Source organism: Akebia trifoliata, chromosome 7 (genome assembly GCF_017979445.1).
Source record: "Akebia trifoliata isolate Shusen 1 chromosome 7, ASM1797944v1, whole genome shotgun sequence".
NCBI classification, from domain to species: Eukaryota; Viridiplantae; Streptophyta; class Magnoliopsida; order Ranunculales; family Lardizabalaceae; genus Akebia; species Akebia trifoliata.
In genome coordinates, this window is record NC_141381.1 from 28109109 (window position 1) to 28130458 (window position 21350).

The following is a 21350-nucleotide window of genomic DNA, read 5'->3' on the forward strand; positions in this document are numbered from 1 at the left end:
AAATGAGATTTGAACTTGTAGATCTGAAAGTTGAGTCTTGAGTAGAAGGATTTGGTCTTCTAGAACCGAAAATGTTTTGGTCTCTTGAAGTAACAAGGAATTCAGTCTTTGAAGGAAGAATGCTACTAATGCATCTGCCATTTCTTAATTTGTGGCGAAGAGAAATGGCAGAGATTGAAAACAAGAAGCCTTTAACAAAAATGAGAGATGAGTAGTGCTACATAATACATATAATTTGAAGCTCATATTAATATAAAAACAACTGAATCAGCAATGTTTTCTTTAGTTCAATTTTAGATACCTTTCTTTACTTTGAACAAACCAAAGTTCCACACTCATGGCCAAAGTTTCCAAAATTGGATTGAGGGTTCAATCATGGTTCAATTTGGTTAGATCAATTTGTATATATATTAAATAATTTTTTGTAGATACGTGGGCTTTGAAACCTTTGCGGAGGTTTGAGTTTATTTACTTGGATTTTGGAGTTGCAACTATTCAATTAAGCTATGAATAGGCATCATAAAATTGTTTTGAAATTTATTTTCCTTGGTTTGTAGTGATTTTCATATCTAAAAGGACAATAGAAAAGGTCTTTCTAGATATTCTAAGTAAGAGAGTTTGGTTGAGGGACAAGGAATGGGTTAAGCACCTTGTCCCTCTCATACATTGATGGTTACCAATATGATCATAGATGAAACCTTTAAAACTAATTTTTTGAATTTTTAAAGATAGAGGGAGTTGTAGAGAGAGTTAAGGAAAATAGGCTATAGTTTAATTTAAAAAAATAAACAAATTAAGATGATGAGCAAATTACTACTAGAAGTACGTGTTTGCTGGATTTTTTTGCGAGCTTGAGACTTTGATGGAAATCTACATAGATTTTGTCATTTGGGGTCCCAAAACTTCAAAATTAATTTATGTACTCCCTTAGAAGACTTTGTTTGTTGATTTGATCCTTTGGTGAGGTTCATGACTTGAACCACATCATGTAAGAATAAAAACTACATGCATGAGATTTTTGTCAATTTTTGTTGGCTCTAAAGGTTAGATATAAGCTTAGAAAGACTTGTATCCTTACTTGAAGTCATTTTAGTGAGTGTGTGCATGAGTGTTTACATGGGATGGACTCAGCAAGAGAAGATTACCTCCAATGAGGGTTTACTTTCTTGCTCTATTGCCATCAAAATAAAACAAAAGAACTATTATTCTAGGAAACTTAAAGTGCAAGAAAAGTAAAGAAAATAAACAACTAATTTAAGAATTTAAATTCAATAAAAGTAAATGAAATTAAAGACAACTTATTCTAATGCTCTCAAGGAGCTTATTGATAACTTACTGGGGGAGATTACCTCAAAGAGGGATTACTCTCTCTTTCTCTCCAAGTCTCTAGCTAGGAATTATAAGATCTTCATTACTAAAAACATAAGGAAAGCTTGAAATGAAATAATACTAAAAGTAAAGAATGGGGGGATGAGAATAGGGGGATTAGAGGGGGTTTAAACTAGAACTTCTCCCACCTTGGTCTCCCTCTTCTTCTTCTTCTTCTTGGATTTTGTTTCTTGAGAAAATGAGTGACTATATGTATGGATAGAATTCTAGGAAGGCTTTAGGAGCTTTAAGAAAAGATTTTGACAGAATTTTGAAACTCTAATTCTTCTTTCTATTTGTCTTGAATAGGCCGAGTCATTTTTTTTATAATATTTTGAAAAACCCTTGAGGATAAATTGGTCCTAAAACCTAAACATCCCAATATTTTCATTAAAACCTTAATGAAAGAACTTAATTACCTCTCCTCTCTTTGACCTTGATGGTCTTTCACTCACCTATGAGTCTCACAAATCATGATGATCAATTGATAGATTAGTATAAACCAATAATTTTAAGAGAATTCTTCGAGGAGGGAAAAATGATCCTGGACCTTAGGTTTTGAGTCAATTGTGAGAGAACCAAGCAAAATGGCATATAATTTGGTGGTTGGTTTTTGGCCTCTTAGTCACTTCCCTTGGGAGAGTCTCCAACACACTGGGGATAAGTTGGTTATTGAACTCAAGTTCTAAAGAATTTTCTAAGGTGGACGAAGTGGTCATAGGTTTTGGAAAGTGGTCAATTTACATTAAATGCCATGAAACTTTTTTAGATTTTGAAGAAGTTTAGAAAAGGAGAATAAAAATCCTCTCTAATGAGTCTCAACAAATTGGGCATAGAGGAGGTAATTCACCTTAAGTGAAGACTAAGAAGGGCTTTGAGTCAAGTTTATAAGAACTAAAAGATTACGAAAGGGTCCTAGGTGGGAGAAAATCATGATGGTTAAGCATGGGTAAAAATGAAATTAATAGGGGATCTAAAGAGGGAAAATCCAACCTAGGAGGGTGGATTGGGTCATTTCCCAAGAAGAATCTCGTGCATACGTGGGTTTTCTAACTGTCTAATTAAATTGAATGTATGCTAGGTACGGCAAAAAGAAATTGTGCCTAGCCTTACTTGAGGTAAGGCCAGTGCAATTTTGAATCTGCACATCACAAAGGTAAGGTCAATACAAACATTGACTTGGCCATATGCATCAAACGTCCAGGCAAAGCTATGCTTGGCCGTTTGGTCCATATGGCTAAGCAAAAAAATCAAAATTTTGATGATCTGTTAATCACTCTTATTTGGTTTAAGTGGGGTCTCCCTTTTTGATTGAATTCTCTTGATTTGATCCTCGATATTGGATTCGAAGGAGATCTTGAGTTTGTTCGGTCAAATCGGGGTGTACGTTTTCAATATATAAAAACTATAAATCAAATAAGATGGGGAAAAAAGAGGAATTCATGGACTTTTTCATGAATTGTTTGAAAAAACACAAAAGGATTAAAGATTTTCTTGAAACCTTTCTATTTTCTTCAAATCTACAAAGCTTTTCAAGTTCCTTTCTTTAAATAATCCTTAAAGAAAAGAATTTTAGTTTTCATAATTTTCTAGATTTCAAGAATCCGGTTTGTGAGAATCGACTGTTCGTACAGTTGAACCATCCATGTCCTTAAGGGTTCCAGTTTTTTAAACATTGCTCATGACTCATCCATCTCCTTGAATTGTTTGACTAATTATACTATGAAAAACACTTTCCTTTCTAAGTTGGTGAGGAAAGTTTCTTGACCCTGTCACCTTGTGGCATCTAAAAACATGATCCAACGCCACGGCAATGTAGAAGACAAAATTTTAAGAATTTTGAATAAAAAATAGTTATTTTTTTGTTGAATTTTAATATTTGGAGTTGGGTGGCTGTCCATTTGTGAAACCTTGGATAATGCCAAGAAAATATATTTTTTTAATATGAGTTTTTCCATGAAATCTAGAGGGCTGTGGTGTTCGATTGCCGGTGTGGTGATCCATGTTTGCCCAACAACCCTTAGAAATCTTACTAAGTTAATCAGGCTAGCTTGACTCCTATATTGTTTGGTGGTGGTATGTGCAAATGCAGGGTGATTGTGTGATATTAAATAATAGAGAGTGACATGTTGAATAGGTTATGAAAATGGTCGGTACTTGAACTCTAATAGTGATTGTTTATGATCTGTTCCGTGGACATAGACACACCACCGAACCACATAAATCCTTGCGTTTGTATGATTTCTGTTATCTTTGTTGTTTTGATTTTTTTCACAATATCCAGCATAATCTAAAAACAGAACAGTACAATAAGCAGGATTTAAGGTAATACGACAATGTACGGTATTTTAGTGTGAAAGACACTATAGAATTTTCACCTTCATCAAGACCACCAACACTATATTGAAAACTTTTGATGTTTTTTACCTCCAACTCTTGGCTGGACACAATTGAGATATAAAGTTGAGACTTGATATCCAAAACTTCCATGAGAGACTCATTGATCTTCACCAATTCCCTCTTGAGGTCAGCAGTTGTTGTTGTTCAGTCCAAACCCATTGTGGCTTAATTATTATCTTGAGCATTATAGAGAATGGTGGTATGGATGTATATATGAGCTCCTAAGTACCAACCACTTTCTCTGCAAAAAGGGTGAGAAACCAATGTTCCTGTAGTTTAACGTTTTGGATTATATAAGCATATAAAATAGAAACTTTTCTTGAATTCGATGGAAACAAAGTCACATAAACTATCACCCACCCCATCAATTGTTTGATCCATAGTTAAAAGGAAGAAATAGTTTCTGTTAAAGAAAAAAAACTGTTCTAAGCTGATGAATCAATTGCATGATGCCACGTGTATTGCAAAAATTAAGAATTATTAATTAGGCGAAGAGAAAATTGAGCGACAAGTGTGTTAAATTGTTAAGTGGTTGGATTTTACTCTTTTTTTCCCCCTATACACGATCTTATCATGCTATTGATTCATCAACTTATTATAGTTTTTCCTTAACAGCAAATTCGGACTCGTTTTAAAACTAGTCTATGTCTAATGTACTCGATATGATTGGATTTCGAGCGAGGTGACTTGCCCCATCTCCAAGATTCTTTCTAGTGAAATTTACCAACCCATTAACCAGAAATCTTGAAATTACTGTGTCAGTACACGTTACAAAATATTTACCAAAAAAACACTTTTTTTGTTACATTGTGCAGCTAATTCTTATTTTCTTTTTAACGGCGAGATAATAGAGACAAAATTGATATTTCATAAAATTAATTCAGGGGCTGTCTTCCCTTATTTTTGATAACTCTCACAATCTCATCAGGCCTTATCAATAACAAAGCAAAGAATACAGTTAAATTCAGGACCCTGGTTGAGAGAATTAATGTGTTGATCAACTCATAATCTCATCAGACCCTAATTGCACAACGCGTTACTTATGTGCAATGCCCATCGTTGAGGTGGACATCCTTGGGGAGGGGGTGAATAATTGGGTAGAAGAAATAATTGAAGGCTTAACGTTCATCACATGGTCCATAACTCCATATCTCACATATGCTGAGAAAGTTACAATTTAGCTGATGGGTTAGTGTTAATGGTGGCCAAAAATGGTTCTAACTGTATCTTCAGAATTATATTTTTTTTACTATAGATAAGAAAACATCTTGTTTGACACACTTTTGTCTCCCAAATTTTTGCATGAGTTTAGTGTAAAGTTCAATGATCATGTAAATTATTTTAAGTTAATATAATCCCACCATCTTGCTTGGCACAAAACACTAAAAAAAAGAATAATGATAAATTGACTCCCCCCTCTAACAAACTCCACTCAAATGCTCCCCACGTGGCTGTGTATAGAACCATAGATTTTTTCCTCGAGATACACTACTGCACAGCCACATGGGAAGAATTTGGGTGGAGATTGTCAGAGGGGGAGTTAGAAAATCACGACTAAAACAAAAAAGAAACAACCCCGTGCATAATGGATATGAGAATTCATTAACCATCCATGTGATACAAAAGCAAGCAATTTGGAACCACAAATCAGAATTTTGGCCTTATCACTGGGATGTGTTTGATCTTGTAATTTTCTCTTCCCCCTATGGGACTCAACTTCCGTGCAAGATCACCATGCAAAGGGAAAAACTCCAATTCTTTGAGTGTGGTGACTAACTGCAAACCTTCAGGGAGAGTCCTCAATCTGTCACAATTTTGGAAGGAGAGGTACTTCAAGCTTTGCAGAGCTCCTTCTTCAAGCTCTGTCCATTCAACTAGTTCATCATCACAAATAATGAGAACTTCTAGACGAGGAAACCCATCCGACCCACAAAATTCTCTGCCAATATGCTTTGTTTTGTAGGCCTCCCACAAAGTGAGACACTTCAAATTGGGAAGAAATTGGAGGACTAAAGTTGGGTTCTCAGATAGATAAGAAAAGTGTAATGATAGGTGAGTGAGGTTTCCAATTGAACTGAACCAATCGGGCAACTCTGTCAGGCGCCCTTCCAAATGAAGCTTTTGAAGGAGTGGTGGAGGGCAGAATGTTTCCAACGAGGGTAGCAGTGAATTCTCATTGTAACTTTCCTCTGCAGCTAGAGACAATGAGAGAAGCCTAGTAAGCTTCATTATAGAAGCAAACAGGTTACTTGCATGATCTTCCGACAAACTTCTAACTCCAAGTTCTCTTAATTGCGTTAAGTTACTTAACTCATTGGCAATACCACCACCTGCATACAAACCACGTAGAGTCTGGAGGTTAGTCAATCCCCCTATCCCTCTTGGGAACCTAGTCTCACCAAAAGGGCCTCCATACATTATAAGGTGCCTCAATTGTACAAGATTTAGAATTCCACTTGGTAGGGCATTCATTTTAAAACTACAAACACTCAGAGTTTGTAGGTTCTGAAGACTACTAATGCTATTTGGAAGCTTAGCCAAACAATATTTATACAAACCTAGATACCTTAAGAGTATCAGATTCCCCAATTGTTCAGGCATGCTCTTGAACTTAATACATTGGAGGTCCAACACCCGCAAAAATCTTAAATTACAGAACATAGTTTCTAAGGAATTGTCATAGGCTTTGGGACTGTAAGGGATCCCAAGCACAAATAGAGATCGTATCGGGATATTGAGATTTTCCAAGTTGGGTGGGATTTTCTCATTGACGTCCTTGATCAAGACATGGCGGGCAGTGGTAGGGATGTTATAATCTGAACTTGCATTGAAAATAAAGAAATTTTCAACCTCTGCTACACGAAGAAGGAATTTGTGATATAGCTCGGGGACTCCTATAGTGCTCAAGCGAGGTAAAAGTTGAAGCATTCCCAGCTCAACTAACTTGTTGATATTTTCCTTAGCTACATCTTCCATTCTCTCTCCTGGAATTTCTTGTATTAGACCTTCGGCCATCAATAACCTTATCAATTTCTCTGTGCAAATAAAACTGAATCTAAAAGTGCAACAGTACCTCAAGCACTCCATAGATTTTTCACCTTCATCATCACCACCACTTCCACTAGATTGGGAAGCGCTCTTCATTTCATTTTTTACCTTCCTTTCTTGGATTGACACAATTGAGATATCCAGTTGAGACTTGTTATCCAGTATTTCATCGAGACGTTCGTTGATCCTCCCCAATTCACTCCTGAATTTGGCAATTGTCGATGTTTGGTCTGATGAGCACCCATGGCTATTGAATTGAATGATGAAGAGATCGATACAATCATCTGCATTGTAGATGATTTCTCTCACCTTAACCAACCAATTTTTAATCAATTCTTCCACTTGTGTGCTTCGGGTTGCACCTTCACTTCTGAAGTAACCGATCTCAATGAGTTTGCTGTTGAAAAGTGGGCTTTGAGCTTCTAGATCTGAAAGTTTGGTCTTGAGTAGAAGGATTTGGTCTTCCAGACCCAAAAATGTTTTGGTCTCTTGAAGAAACAAGGAGTTCACTTTCTGAAGGAAGAATGCTACTAAGGCATCTGCCATTTCTAATGTGGTGAAGAGGAGATTGAAAACTGTCAGATAAAACCACTTTTGTTGGCTGAAGTCGGTTAAGGAAGGCAAATTTAACTTGGACTTGTTTTGGGTCTTGAACTAGAGTTTTATATTAGAGCAAGGGGATATATCAACTTAATTGTTAAGAGTTGAAAAAAGTCAAATATAATGACTACATTTAATGAAACCAGTTTTTGTCAAATATAATTAAGATGATACAGACAAAAGAGAATAAAATTGACAAGAAGGCTCACCACCGTGAAGACCACGGCCATGCATGTATCCTCGTGTTGGAACCGCCATATGTGCCTATATAAATGCATGTGAGCTTAAGCATATGATATAATCCTATCTTTGTGATCATTATGTGAAAATACCGAAATATCGACGGTCCAAAATCGTCGAATTATGGATCAATTTGACAGTCCCGACCGTCGAATGGGGCTATCGAAAATTTTCTTGTCGAAAAAAATTTCGACGGCTAAAAACCATATAATTTTTCATAAATTCGACAGTTATAAGCCGTCGAATAAAAAATTTCGACAGCTATAAGCCGCCGAATAATTATTTTCGACAGCTATAAGCCGTCGAATAATTTTATTCGACGGTCTTAAACCGTCGAATATAGGTTCTTATCATATTTTCGATCAAAACTTTTGTTACAAAATGCTTTTGTTTTCAACCTGTGAAAAAAATCACACATTTATATCCACATCAACATTCACATTCCATCCCATCTATTCACATCCGATCCACACCAATTTGCATTCAATTCATAATATAAAGAATAATAAGATTTAAAAAAAAAATTACTTATTTATTGGAAGAATTCCTGAGATCATATTCAAATACATCAATGTAATGAAGTCTTACAAAAAATAAAATAAAATAAAATAAATCCCACTAGATATGAAGAGGACATGAAATTCAGATGGATCGTATAGTTTCGGAAGAGGACGGGCATGGGATATGAAGAGAAAGAAGGCTGCTGTGAAGATGCCACTGATGGTGGCTTGGATGTCATCAAGGTACATAACACTGAGTACGTAAGCAGTCCCGAGGCAATTTAGGCCAAGTATCTTGAACATCTGGAGAGTGGTCACTAGAGTACTCCTGCCCTGTCGGATTATATCAATGGTGGGAGCCACAGACGCATGCTTTGCAGTGAAAGAAGATGCCATTGACGCATCACCAAGCTTAACAATAGGAGTGGCACGACCATCGCTTTCCTCATTCATCTCATCCATGAGCTTCTTTAGCTTCTGCTGTTGTTTCTCTGCAGCCGTCAGATGGCAGCTACTTACTGAAGGACTTTTTGATTTGCTTCTTGATTGACCATCTCCATTTAGACTTAGTGCCCCCCCTGAATTTGTTGATTCCAATCCGAGCTTCGATTTCTTTGACTTTCCTGGTTTTGTATCAGATTTGGATGTTTGTGAGTATTCTCCAGATTGGTTTAACAATAATATTATTATTATTCTTTTTTTTTTTTTCTGGATTAGTGTAAAAATCTTCAAAAAAAAAAAAAAAAAAAGCAATGCTCTATGTGAATCCTACCTTATTACAATGCAAGCACAAGGCGACATGCTCAGACCAGAATTTACTAGTCACATGCATGGATGCTCACACCCAATAATAATGTCTAAGCTTATCAGGCTTGTGGGGGGTCAAATTGCCTACACTTGGTAACAATGGTTGATAGAGTGCCATCGAGGCTACATTTTAGTTACCTGAAGTGCCATGAAGCGGCTCTATTTTGGAAGTGAGAGCATCAACAATAACTTCTACATTTCCTCGGTTCTAATCTTCTTTTATTCTCTATGCATTACATTCAAAGGGTGTATAAGAAAAAAAAAAATACCTGCTTCAAAGCCCCAACATCATTGGTTCCATCACCACACATCAATGTAATCCTTCCAACTATTTTGAAAGTGGTCATGATTAGTTCCTTCTGCTCAGGAGCAACCCTTGGAAAAACCTGATGAAAATATCATTTTATTTTCTTCAAAACCGATTCTTTTAAATCCACTCAGTATCTCAACAAATACAACTATATGCAGTGTTCCCAATCACATAAAACTTACCTATGAAACTACAATGCTTCACCCTTGATGCAGAGAAAAAGAAAACCATGATGAAAATCTCAATGTTTTGATCCTCTTCCAATACATTGTTAACAGATGCCCAATAAATGATTCTGCAAACTTCAACAGAAGTCCAAAACAAGTAGAATCCCAAAATTGTTTTTAATTAGAAAAGTTTGCAAAACTAATACCTTGGGATATCTCATACCCATATTGTTTTTAATTAGAAAAAAAACAGGAATTCAGAGTTGAGATGGATGTAATTTTGTGGGCATGTTTTAACTCAAAACTAGGATTTTAAGTCAGACTCAACTTGATTTGGGGTATGCACACATTTCAGTTGCAAGATGTTCCGGGAAAAATAATTATCAGTAGAAAATGAATTTCCATGCAATCAAACCGACCCTAAAAGTGTTTATGTAGACAATGGAGGAAAACCAAAATAGAAGCACACTATAACTAATCCGATCCTAAAATTTATCCTAATCTTCAAAAGAACATGATTTGGCCTATCACAATACACCTATTATAATGCGTCCTATCCAATACACTATTAGGTGAACATCCCAAACATGTGCAAAGTCTATAGGTCTTGATAACTTGATATCACAAACCAAGGTTCAAGACCTATCCTCTCCAAAGTTATGGATCTCATTAAAACAAGTTTATCTAAGTGGAAGCACAAAAAAATTAGCTTATAAAAAAAAAATTGTAGTAATGATAACCACCAGAATTGCAGATTTTAGAAGATTGAATTGCCTGACTAACAGAACCAGATGATACTAGAGGAGCCAAACCACAATCAGAGACACGTACTGCAAGCTCATCGTCAAGTAGAACATTGACAGCCTTGAAGTTACGGTGTATAGCAGCTGGTTGACAGTCCTCGTGCAGTAGGCCTTCTTGACAACCTTGAAGTTAATGTTCCAATCTATGAGATCACCTATGCCAAAATTCAAATTGAAAAGATAATCCTAATCGACTTGGACTTCTCTTTTCTGCTCATTACAACTTTCACTATGGTGATTGCCATCATTTATTGGCCTAGAAGATCTCTGCACGTGCCCGAGGATTAGTCAGCCACTCTAAGAGGCCCGGACAACTCGGTTACAAGAAAAAATAGAGAAGACAGCTTGCCTCCCATTTTAATACATTTCCTATGCCTTCTACACACATGCAATGTATCCTTATCATATCAAAACATCTACGAACAAGATAAAAGTGATCCAAAGATCATTTGAATGTAAACTGGATGATGTACTTACGCCAAAGCTCTTGCAGCTCCAAGGGCTATCCTGACACGGGCATTCCATGAAAGCTTCTTATTGAGTTCTTCATCAGCATGGAGTGCATCATGGAGATTCCCATTATTACAGTACTCATAGATAAGTAGCCGTTGCCCATGCTCCGCACAATAACCCACAAGCTCAATAATATTAGCATGTTGCAGTTTAGAGATACTCGACACCAGCTCAAAAAACTCTTTTTCACTTTGCTGCCTGGAAACTGAATTGTCCAGTTTTTTGACTGCCAGTAACTAAAGAAAAGTAAAAGAATAGAAGTCAGCATTTGAAGCCATTCTATGCACATATAAGAAACATGCACACAACACAGAAGCAAATATGAGTAAGTGAGGGATTGACAAACCATGTCCAATAAGAGCACAAGGACGCCACGTGCATACCAGGACAGGTTTGCAGCAACAACAACAACAAGAAGACCAGTTTTCTTGAAAATAAGCAGGGAGTACTTTCCCGACAGCCTACACATGCACAAAGTTCATAAGAAAATAAGCCAAGTTCTCACAAAGCAGATAGTCATTGTGTAATACCACAAATAATTAGAACTCAAAAAAAGGAAGAAAAAACCTTGGCAAGGGCATATCAATATATAACTCATTGTAATTCAGTTTCAACTTAGGAAAATCTAAAACAGAATTGAGATTTATGAAAATTACCTAATGCCTATTAAAATACACGACAATGACTCCTAGGCCATCTAATCACCTCACCACAAAGAATATCAAGTAAAGTCCCTTGGGGTCCAACTCTATCCATTAGCTCAGCCGAAGAATCAATGATCTCATCGATATAAATTGAATAATACTCCATATCTGGCTTCTCAGGATCTACTAGTGCTCCTTTGGCGTAGACCACATTCCTTCTAAAGTTCATCAATAAGCATACCTTACCATTATTCAATGATGGTAATGGTTCTGATACTGGTTCTTTACCTCCTCGCCTATTAGGAATTGTGGAATCTGAAGTCGCCTATTAGAATTAAATGAAGAATTAAATGAAGAATCTCTAAAGCTAAAATGAAGAATTGTTAAAGCTAAAATATTTTTACATCTTACCTGAATAGAAGGACCTCCAACTTCAAATGTAGATGATTTTTTCTTCTTGTGCTTGTTCTTCTTCTTCTTTTTCTTCTTCTTATCTTTCATTAGTGCATGAACTAGTTGAGTTAAGTTAACCATGTCTTTTTCAAATTTATTCGTATAATTCTGACTTTGAATTGTATAACGTAATGAAGTCTTTGAAACTCCGCCTCCCATACCTCTTACTCTGCCTTTTCCATCTTTCCCAAACACCTATGCATAACTACGATTAATCTAATGTATGAAAATAAAATATCGAAATTAAATAATATAAGTCATACATACAATGGAAATAGGATCGTGGTCGATATCTTTATGGGCAAAGCTAGGATCTTCTTTAATAAGATTGTTTAATTGACCCTACAAAACAATGAAAACATTAAGATGATAAATAATTTTTTCAAAAATAAAAATAAAAAATTTGACCAAAAAAATGACATCACTTACAAGAGATTTAGCCAACTCAGGAGTGAGAGCACTACCATCACTCCTCGTATCACTATCGATGAAAAGCTCTGTTCTTGTGGGCTGCCGACCATCCGTCTTATATTTTTTCTATTTAGATAAAAAATGTGCCACATAAAAAATGCATACAATCTTAAAAGCAATACAAATTAATTAACATTTGAAATAAAGTATGTAAATTAATAATTAAATTAATACTTACCATTTCTTCTGCCTTTTTTGCTATACCCTTTCTACCGGTTGTGTGTGGAGTTTTATTTTGCTTACGAAGCTTTTTCATTTTCTCACATTTTTCTTGGTCAGCCGATGTCGATTTTAAATCAACAAACTTCTCCCAATCATCCTGTTTGATCCATCTACTTTTGGGCTTATTCAACTTTCGCTCTGCATCAGTATTACCAACTTTGCAATATTCCTTCCCCAATCGATATTTCCAATCTCTCCATGCATGACCGGCTTTCCGTAGGCAGAACTTCTTGTAGTCTTCAGAAATGTCATAACGGGACTGTCAAAATATAAACAAATAAATCAATTCTAATATAATGAAAAGATTCATCATTATTGCAACTAATCAATAGAATATTTAAACTACCTGGAGAAGACGCCAAATAAGTTCAAGCAACTCCGTCGGTACCTTCCTCCAAGATGAATAGAAAGGTGGTACGTGTGCCATCGCATAGCGGCCTATATTGGTCGATAAGTCTGTCGAATTATCCCCAATGCATTGCCCCATAGCATTGAATTCCACATGAAGGCGTGAATCAGATGATGAATGTGGATCCGATGTCGACGAACTCTGATGACTATCTCGTGTAGGAATCGAGGGTGTCGAGCTATCAGAATCCGATGTCGACGAGTTATCAGAATTCTCCATCGACGAGCTATCAGAATCTTCTATCAACGTCATAAGGCCTGTATGGAATAACATTAAAAAAATAGTATAAATATTTGAAAGCAATAAGATTAAAAATGAAAGCAATAAATCAAATAGTGAGTTAAATAACAACCAAAGCAGAAATATTACACAATATCAACAATGAATTTGTATTTGAAAGAAATAAAAGTAGATCATTACTATTATAACAGACTATTTTTCATAAATAGATACATAACGTACCAATATAGTTAGTTTTCATCATCATTTTCAATGATATCTTCTTTAAGAACAGATGATAAAACATCCACGTTACTTGCCGCAAATGCTAAAGGATTTTCAAAAGCGTCTACATCTTTATTCAATCTCTTTAGAGCTTCTAAAACCACGTGCCAAGCTTCTGTAGGCCGACTTTGATCTTTACAATAAAAAACTTGAGTTGCTTGTGAGGCAAGAATAAAAGGTTTATTGTCCACTTTTGTATTTCTCATCAATCTCTCTAGATTAACATATCGTAAATTTGTGTCTCGATCAACTATATACCCATTTGAATCTTCTATACGCACCCAATCACAATAAAATACCGTCTCTTTGAAATCTAGGTAGTCCAACTCAAGTATTTTCTTTACAATACCATAATAGGTAACTTCTTCATCTACATAATTCGTATCTCTAGCATTTGTCCGGAAACTCGTTACAGCTTTCATTGACACCCCAGAGTTTTGTGTTGATAAATTCATTTCATATTCCGCTGTATAGAAAATATACCCATTTACTGCATATGCGTTATATGAAATTACAGAAGCATTTGGGCCGGTAGCAAGCCTTTTTGTGATTGAGGGGCTGAAATCGTCATGTAGTTGTTCTCTAACCCAATGAGCGTATGGCATTTCTTTCTCTACTTGTGAATTGGTCTTTCGACTATTAGCCCTTGACGCAAGACTTTGAAGGTAATCATTATATTTCCTATAAAAAATAGTATGAATTAATGAGGTTTAAATTCATATAATATAAAAATAAATTTGAGTTGTTGCTACATACTTTTTCCATTGAGAATTCTCAGCAGACTGACGAAGTACCCATTTGCGAACTTGCTCATACTCCACATTGTTCAGAACATAACATTTTCCATTCTTATCAATAGGGTAGGCAGGTTCACAGTCATCATTCATAATCATATGTTGGCCTCGTTGATGACTTCCTATTCTACGTAAATCATCGGGCATGTAATGCATAACATACATCATTGCTTCTTCCATAAGATAACATTCTGTGATAGAACCTTCTGGGAATGTTTGGTTCACCACATATCGTTTATAACTCTTCATCATCCTAATAATATTTTACAAATTAGATAATGATAAGACAAATAAAAATATTCATTACTTATTGATCATCACATACCGTTCAAAAGGATACATCCATCGATATCTAACTGGTCCGCACATCAACGCTTCCTCCACCAAGTGCACAAGGAGATGTATCATAGAAACAAAAAAAGAAGGTGGAAAATATTTTTCGAATACACACACTGTTTCTACAATACGTCCTTTAAAACTTTGTAACTCCAAACGATTGATTTTTTTCGAGCATAAGACATTGAAAAATATTGAGAGTTGTCGAATAGCGGCACGCAACGGCTTTTGATTCTTCATCTTGAATGCGTGCATTAGCAACACCGGTAATAAATGTTGCATAAGTATGTGATAATCATGTGATTTCAAAATTTTCAATTGAAGTTCTTGTAAACTCACATTTTGTTTCCAATTTGAACTGTATCCGACAGGAACTTTCAAATCCCACAAGGTTTTACAAATTAATTCTTTTTCCTCATTAGACAGTTCATAAAGAGCTTTTGGTAAAACCTCATTGCCATTAATGTTCATCGGCCACAAATTCTTTTTTATCTTCATTTCTTTCAAGTCTAATCGAGCTTTAAGGCCATCCTTAGTCTTATCCTTCGTCTTCATAATTGTTGCAAAGAGATTTTCAGTCACATTTTTCTCAATGTGCATCACATCAAGATTGTGACGAAGTGGCAAATCCTTCCAATAAGGAAAGTCAAAAAATATTGATCTCTTTGACCATGGAGTCTCATCATTCATAGATTTTTTCCTTTTCTTACCTGGTAATTTTCCAAACTCTGTATGAATTGTTTCCAATTTGGCTAATAGATCAACTCCGCTCAACCGACGATTCTGCTTCTCTTTTTCTTCATACCCATTAAATTGAGATTTTTGACTTCTGAAAGGATGGTTAAGATCAGTTAAAAATTTTCTGTGCCCCATATAAGCAAATTTTCCACCATGTTTTAACCACATTGAATCTGTTCCTTCACTACAAACAGGACATGCAAATTTTCCCGCTGTTTTACAACTCGATAAATGATCGTATGCTGGAAAATCATGTATAGCCCATAACAAAATTGCTCTCATTGTAAACATATGTTTAGTGCTAGCATCATATGTTTCAATTCCTGTAGACCACAACTCATTTAGCTCTGCAATCAGTGGCTGCAAGTACACGTCAATGTCATGTCCTGGACCATTTCTCCCAGGAATCAAAAGTGTCAACATCGTAAACTCCTTCCGCATGCATAAAGATGGTGGCAGATTATACGGAACAACCATAACAGGCCAACAACTGTATGAGTTGTTTTTCATCCCAAATGGATTAAATCCATCTGTTGCAAGTCCCAACCGAACATTGCGTGGCTCAATAGCAAAATCTCCCCATTTACTATCCACTCCTCTCCAACAAGATGAATCCACTGGATGACACATAAACTCTTTTCGTTGTTGACATCCTTTAGAATGCCATTTCATGTTCTCTGCAATCCATGGCACACTATACATTCGTTTCAACCTTTGCGTTAGTGGAAAATACCTCAATATTTTCACCGGTAAAAGTTTTTTCTTCGACTTCTTTTCATTAACTGGTTTCCATCTACTCTCGCCACATTTTGGACAACTATCTTTACCTTTATTCTCTCTCCAATACAATATACAATCATTAGGAAATGCATGAATAATCTCGCATTTCATCCTTAAAGTTTTGATCATTTTCTTTGCAGAGTAGGTACTCTCTGGTAAAGAGTTATCATGTGGCAATATCCTTTTAATCATTTGCAACAATTCATCAAAACTCTTCTGAGACCATTGATGTCTAGTTTTCATACTCAACTACTCAACTATAACTGACAATTTTGTATCCTCTTTTCGACATGAATGATATAAGGGTTGCATCGCTTCTTCTATCATTTGGTGATATTGAATATCATCTATTGAATCATCATGAACTTGGTCATCGTTTCTATCAGAACACTCGTCCATACAAGTAACTTCATCTTCTTCGTTGGAAAAACGTCCAAGCGCATCATTCAACATGTCTGTCATTCTTGGGACCATATCTTCATCACACTGACGAACAGACGTACTAGCCCCAACTGTTACATGATCCCCGCCCCTCCAATGTTCTCCATGGAATATCCATCTCGTGTAAGAAGTATCTACACCGTCACAAACTAAGTGTTCTACGATTGTTTCTATATCTTTCCTTCTAGATGAAGTATTATGGCATTTGACACAAGGACAAAAATAATGATCATCATAACCGAAATTCTGTTTATTCGTTCTCAAGTATTTAATAAATGACACTACACCATTAATATATTCCGTAGATAACCTAGGTTTCGACATCCATTCTTTGCTTGGAACTTCGAGCCTCTCCATTAAAGATACTGACAAGTAAGAGGAAAAAACAAAGGATAGATTACAAAATAAGTTGAGAATAAGAAAGATTGGACCTTAAGCGATAAAGATATATGCTAGTACTTACTAAATTTACCTATACAAATCCATCATATATATGGTTTAAAAAGGACCACAAGGTGGACCAAAACCATTCTTTATAGACCAAGTATATGCTAAAATCCTCCAAAGAATAAGGCACGTGGAAATTGACAGAGAACATAGTAAAAGTAAAGATATTCTTATAAAGACTACCACTAAAAGTAAAGATATTCTTATAAAGACATGTGAATAGAGACTATGTTTTGATTTCTACTGAGAATTGATAATGGAACGGAATTTGATCCCAAAATATTCAATGCTTTCAGACTGTCTCAATAGAGATTGTTTGGGTTTTCATCTTTAGACTGTCCCAACCAACCAACCACTTCTAGAAGCATTATTCAACTCCTTGACTAGATGACAGATTCTGAAATCAGTTATAAAAAGACTATAGTGAAATTAAAAAGCCAACCACGCCCTTGTGGGAATTCTAGAAGCACTGTAGTGTTTTTGGTGAAATTAAGACTATAGCTGACAATGACATGTTGAAGATTTTAGAAGACAAAGTAATTTTGAGAAAGGGCAAATTGAGTTTGGCAAACATTATTCAACTCCTTGACTAGATGACAGATTCTGAAATCAGTTTACACTATCTAGATTAAGATGCTGTAAATCAGAATCTATCCATCCGACGACACCGGTTTGGTCTGAATTGTATTTTCAAACATTCGTAAAAATCTTCAAATGGCGATCAGCCTATTAAGCAACACTATTTATATAGAGACAGAAGAACTAAAGATGGGCTTGCTTATTAGCATTTCACACTATTTATATAGAGACAGGGCAGATCAAATGACATATCCTCAGAATCAGAGTTAAGCTGATTATAATAGTAAATATGAGGATTTTGGTGAAGCAGAATAAAAGATATGAATCAGCAGAGGATTGAGGATTTAAAATTCTGAAATAATGCTAGAGAAAGGCTTCTATCTAGGTACCGTTACAAAGGGCAATAGCATCTGTTACAAAGGCTTCTAGTGGAATAAAAGATATGAATCAGCAGAGGATTGAGGATTTAAAATTCTGAAATAATGATAGAGAAAGGCTTCTATCTAGGTGCTGTTACAAAGGTCAATAGCATCTGTACTTCCTTTCCAAAAGCCAAAAACAGGTCCAAGCAGCTACAAATGGTTCTCTTATCCATTATGGGTCCAATTTTTTTATTGGAGCAAGATTTTCAAGGTCTTTAGAGAAGCATATTTTGAGGATTTTTTTATTTAAATGGGATTCTTTGTGTGTCTCATGAGGCTTTAGTAGTCTCTTTGTATTTACTCATGTTTTTGTTTTGTTTTGTTTCTTCAGTCCTTTCTATTTTGTAGTTTGGCGAGTGGCCACTCATCCACTTTCTCTCAATAAAATTTGCATTTTACTTCTAGTCCGCTTTTGGATTTTGACTCTTGTGGCAAACTAGCAATATAAAGCCGAGTGCCACTAAACATCAATTTTCAAACAAAAAGTGTTTTTGTGGGCGGGAAGCTAAAAGTTGTCAACCAGAAGCAAGGTCAAACAGTAATTGAGTTGAGCAAAACCGACATCTAAGATGCTAGGATCTATATGGATAGGGAAACGGATGCGGTAAGTGAAAATGCGGCTCGACTTTCTGAAAATCTGAGACATGAGGATGCAGGTAGGAGTGTATTATCCATGCCCTAAAATTTTCGTGCTAAGTTACAAATACATTAGTGTCTGTCTGAAAACGTACAACAAAAAAGTGCTCTCAAATATTTTCGTGCTAAGTTACTAATACTACCGGCATATCTATTTAAGCTAAGTTCATATTAATATTTTTTACGGCTCATGTCATAAAGAAATACCTTAAGTGCCCCAACTCATATCAGTATCACATCTCACCGATGCTTGTCCTTGTGTCATATATAGTTATCTGGGTAGATCAACAAACATATACTCAATACAATATATAGTTTATATAGTCCATTGAGTTATGTATTCTAACAATCTTATTGATGAAATGCATTGAAGTAGAAACAAACAAAATGAAATTAAAAAAAAAAAAGGTCTAAGAAATTGGTAAACTGATCATTGAAGATTCATCGATCTTTGGCAATTTCATCAGGACCAATGCATACACCTATCAATCTTTTTCCAGAATGTCAAACTAATTATATTTGTCTAAATACCATACTAAGAAAGTAACTAAACATTGTTTCAAATTATAGATGGCATCCTACATCAACAAAGTTCCATTATCTCATTCAAATAACTAGAATAAAAATTACAATATGAGAAGCAATATGATACATTCAGTGACTTTCCTTGTGTGAATCAGAAGAAAAAAAAAGTAAAAAGTATTGGAGATTGATAGACAAATTAAATTTTGACATGAAATGTTATCAAATCTCATTCAAAAAATTAAACATCAACAGCCAGATCTACATAAATAATTCAAAATTCCAAAGAAGAGCAGATAATTTCAGTATTTGAATTACCAATTCTCATATTTTAGACCTGCAAATTCATAGTTTCTTAAACAGATCAAAATTAAATCTCAAAGAACCAAATGAATAAAAGAATACTTACTGGAACTTCAGAGGATTTGAGCTTCAGTTCTTCGATTTGAGCTTAAATCGAAGAAGACGATCGGTAATTTTCTGTATCAATCAATCAAATAGGTGAGAAAGAGATCCAATACAGAGAGATGAGAGATCGAGAGATCGAGCGAGTTACAGAGAGAGAAGAGATCAGAGAATTCGAGAGACCAAGAGCTCAACAGATCAGAGAGATCGAGAATCAGAGAGATCGAGAGATCGAGAGTTAGAGAGATCAGAAAGATCGATAGACCGAGAGTCCGAGAGTTCGAGAGATCAGAGAGATCGAGAGGAGAGAATGAAACAGTGAGAGAGGAGAGCTCGTGCGAGAGAATGAAACAGACTAATGAGAGAGGGAGAGTCGTTGGGCCAGTAAAACGATGAAAAAATTCGGTGGGCTAAGCCTGTCGAATTACTGTATGGGCCTAAACGTGGGCTTTGGACCGACGAAATAAAAACGACGGGTTAGAACCGCCGAATTTACTGCTGCAGCAGCGCCGGGCTCTCGCAGTGTTCGTTGGGCCGGGACTGTCGATTTATTTTAGTGGGCTTAATTACTGATTTTGGGCCGGCGAATATAAACGTGAGATTTGGGCCGTCGAAATAAACGCTAAATAAGTGCAGAATTTGGGCTTTTTTGACGTAGTGGATATAATCCCATCTTTCCTTTTTAGAATGTGTGTTTCTTTTATTATAAGAGAGAGTGTTTATTGTAATTGTACTCTCCTTTTTATAGATAGAAGTTTTTGTAATCCTTTTGCAATAGCGAAAATCTTCTACAATTTGGCCGTGATTTTTTCTCCAATTAGTATGGAGATTTTTTCATGTAAAATTTTGGTATTCATTATTTTTCCATTTTTCTCCTTCTACTTTAGTTGTAATTATGTGCCCCGTACCACAACGACCTAACAGTGGTATCAGAGCACCGAGTTTATAGCCAATTTTCGTGCTATAGCCAGATCCAGTTAGTAGAAAGGATGCATCTTCAATAATGACGACGAAGTATGAAATAGAAAAGTTCAATGGGAATAATTTCTCATTGTGAAAAATGAGAATAAAAGCAGTTTTGAGGAAAGATAACTACTTGGCGGCAATTAGAGATAGGCCCGAGGAAATCACTGACGACGGCAAGTGGAACGAGATGGATGGCAATGCTATTGCTAATTTGCACCTAGCACTAGTCGATGGAGTATTGTCAAGTGTAGCGAAGAAAAAGACAGCAAAAGAGATATAGGATACTCTAACAAAATTGTATGAGGCCAAATCACTATACAACAAAATTTTCTTGAGGAGAAAACTTTACACCCTTCGGATGATGGAGTCAACTATGGTGACTGACCACATCAACACCCTCAACATTTTATTTTCACAGCTCATAGCAATGGGGCATAACATAGAGATGGGTGAACGTGCTGAAATTCTACTTCAAAGTCTACCTGATTAGTATGATCAATTCATCATCAATTTAACCAACAACATTGAAGTTCTAGTTTTCGATGATACTGTAGCTGCAGTTCTTGAAGAAGAAAGTTGGCGCAAGAGCAAATAAGATAGACTAGGAGGCTTACAGCAAGCTGAAGCTTTGACAATGACGAGAGAGAGATTAACGGAACGTGACCTCAGTAAGAGTCAAAATCAGAGTAGATCAAAATCTAGAAGTAAGAAGAATGTCAAGTGTCATCACTATGGCAAGAAAGGGCACTACAGAAGGAAGTGTTGGCATCTCAAGAAGAACGAAAAAACCAAAGGAAAAGGTCTTGAGTATTCAAAAACTCAGGG

At 35.8% G+C, this 21350-nt stretch overlaps 4 protein-coding genes across 9 annotated transcripts; all 4 read right to left on the reverse strand.

Moving 5' to 3' along the window:
* Nucleotides 1-5415: 5415 nt before the first annotated feature.
* LOC147398767 (disease resistance protein RPM1-like) lies at nucleotides 5416-7362 on the reverse strand. Its single transcript, XM_086446760.1, has one exon. The coding sequence runs from the start codon at nucleotides 7360-7362 to the stop codon at nucleotides 5416-5418; it is 1947 nt and encodes a 648-aa protein (XP_086302886.1).
* Nucleotides 7363-8322: 960 nt separating this feature from the next.
* On the reverse strand, nucleotides 8323-11337 carry LOC147398768 (protein STRUBBELIG-RECEPTOR FAMILY 3-like). Its single transcript, XM_086446761.1, has 6 exons — nucleotides 11324-11337; nucleotides 11103-11217; nucleotides 10721-10992; nucleotides 9647-10398; nucleotides 9233-9349; nucleotides 8323-8779 (listed from the first exon to the last, which is right to left on the reverse strand). Exons 1-4 carry the CDS (start codon nucleotides 11335-11337, stop codon nucleotides 10395-10397), a joined length of 405 nt encoding a protein of 134 aa, XP_086302887.1. The 3' UTR covers nucleotides 8323-8779; nucleotides 9233-9349; nucleotides 9647-10394.
* Nucleotides 11201-19848, reverse strand: LOC147398769 (uncharacterized). Of its 6 annotated transcripts, none has more exons than XM_086448064.1 (7): nucleotides 19564-19848; nucleotides 12893-13212; nucleotides 12503-12805; nucleotides 12283-12390; nucleotides 12121-12195; nucleotides 11812-12048; nucleotides 11201-11725 (listed from the first exon to the last, which is right to left on the reverse strand). In XM_086448064.1, exons 2-7 carry the CDS (start codon nucleotides 13205-13207, stop codon nucleotides 11423-11425), a joined length of 1341 nt encoding a protein of 446 aa, XP_086304190.1. In that variant the 5' UTR covers nucleotides 13208-13212; nucleotides 19564-19848; the 3' UTR covers nucleotides 11201-11422. The 6 variants fall into 6 exon arrangements, with proteins under 6 accessions (XP_086304190.1, XP_086304191.1, XP_086304188.1 ...); XM_086448065.1 differs by lacking the exon at nucleotides 19564-19848 and adding an exon at nucleotides 13418-13532 and having other exon boundaries at nucleotides 12893-13181; XM_086448063.1 differs by lacking the exon at nucleotides 19564-19848 and having other exon boundaries at nucleotides 11204-11217; nucleotides 11413-11725; nucleotides 12893-13398.
* LOC147398770 (uncharacterized) lies at nucleotides 13426-14468 on the reverse strand. The gene is made up of 2 exons (XM_086448068.1): nucleotides 14216-14468; nucleotides 13426-14140 (listed from the first exon to the last, which is right to left on the reverse strand). Exons 1-2 carry the CDS (start codon nucleotides 14431-14433, stop codon nucleotides 13426-13428), a joined length of 933 nt encoding a protein of 310 aa, XP_086304194.1. The 5' UTR covers nucleotides 14434-14468.
* Nucleotides 19849-21350: the final 1502 nt, after the last annotated feature.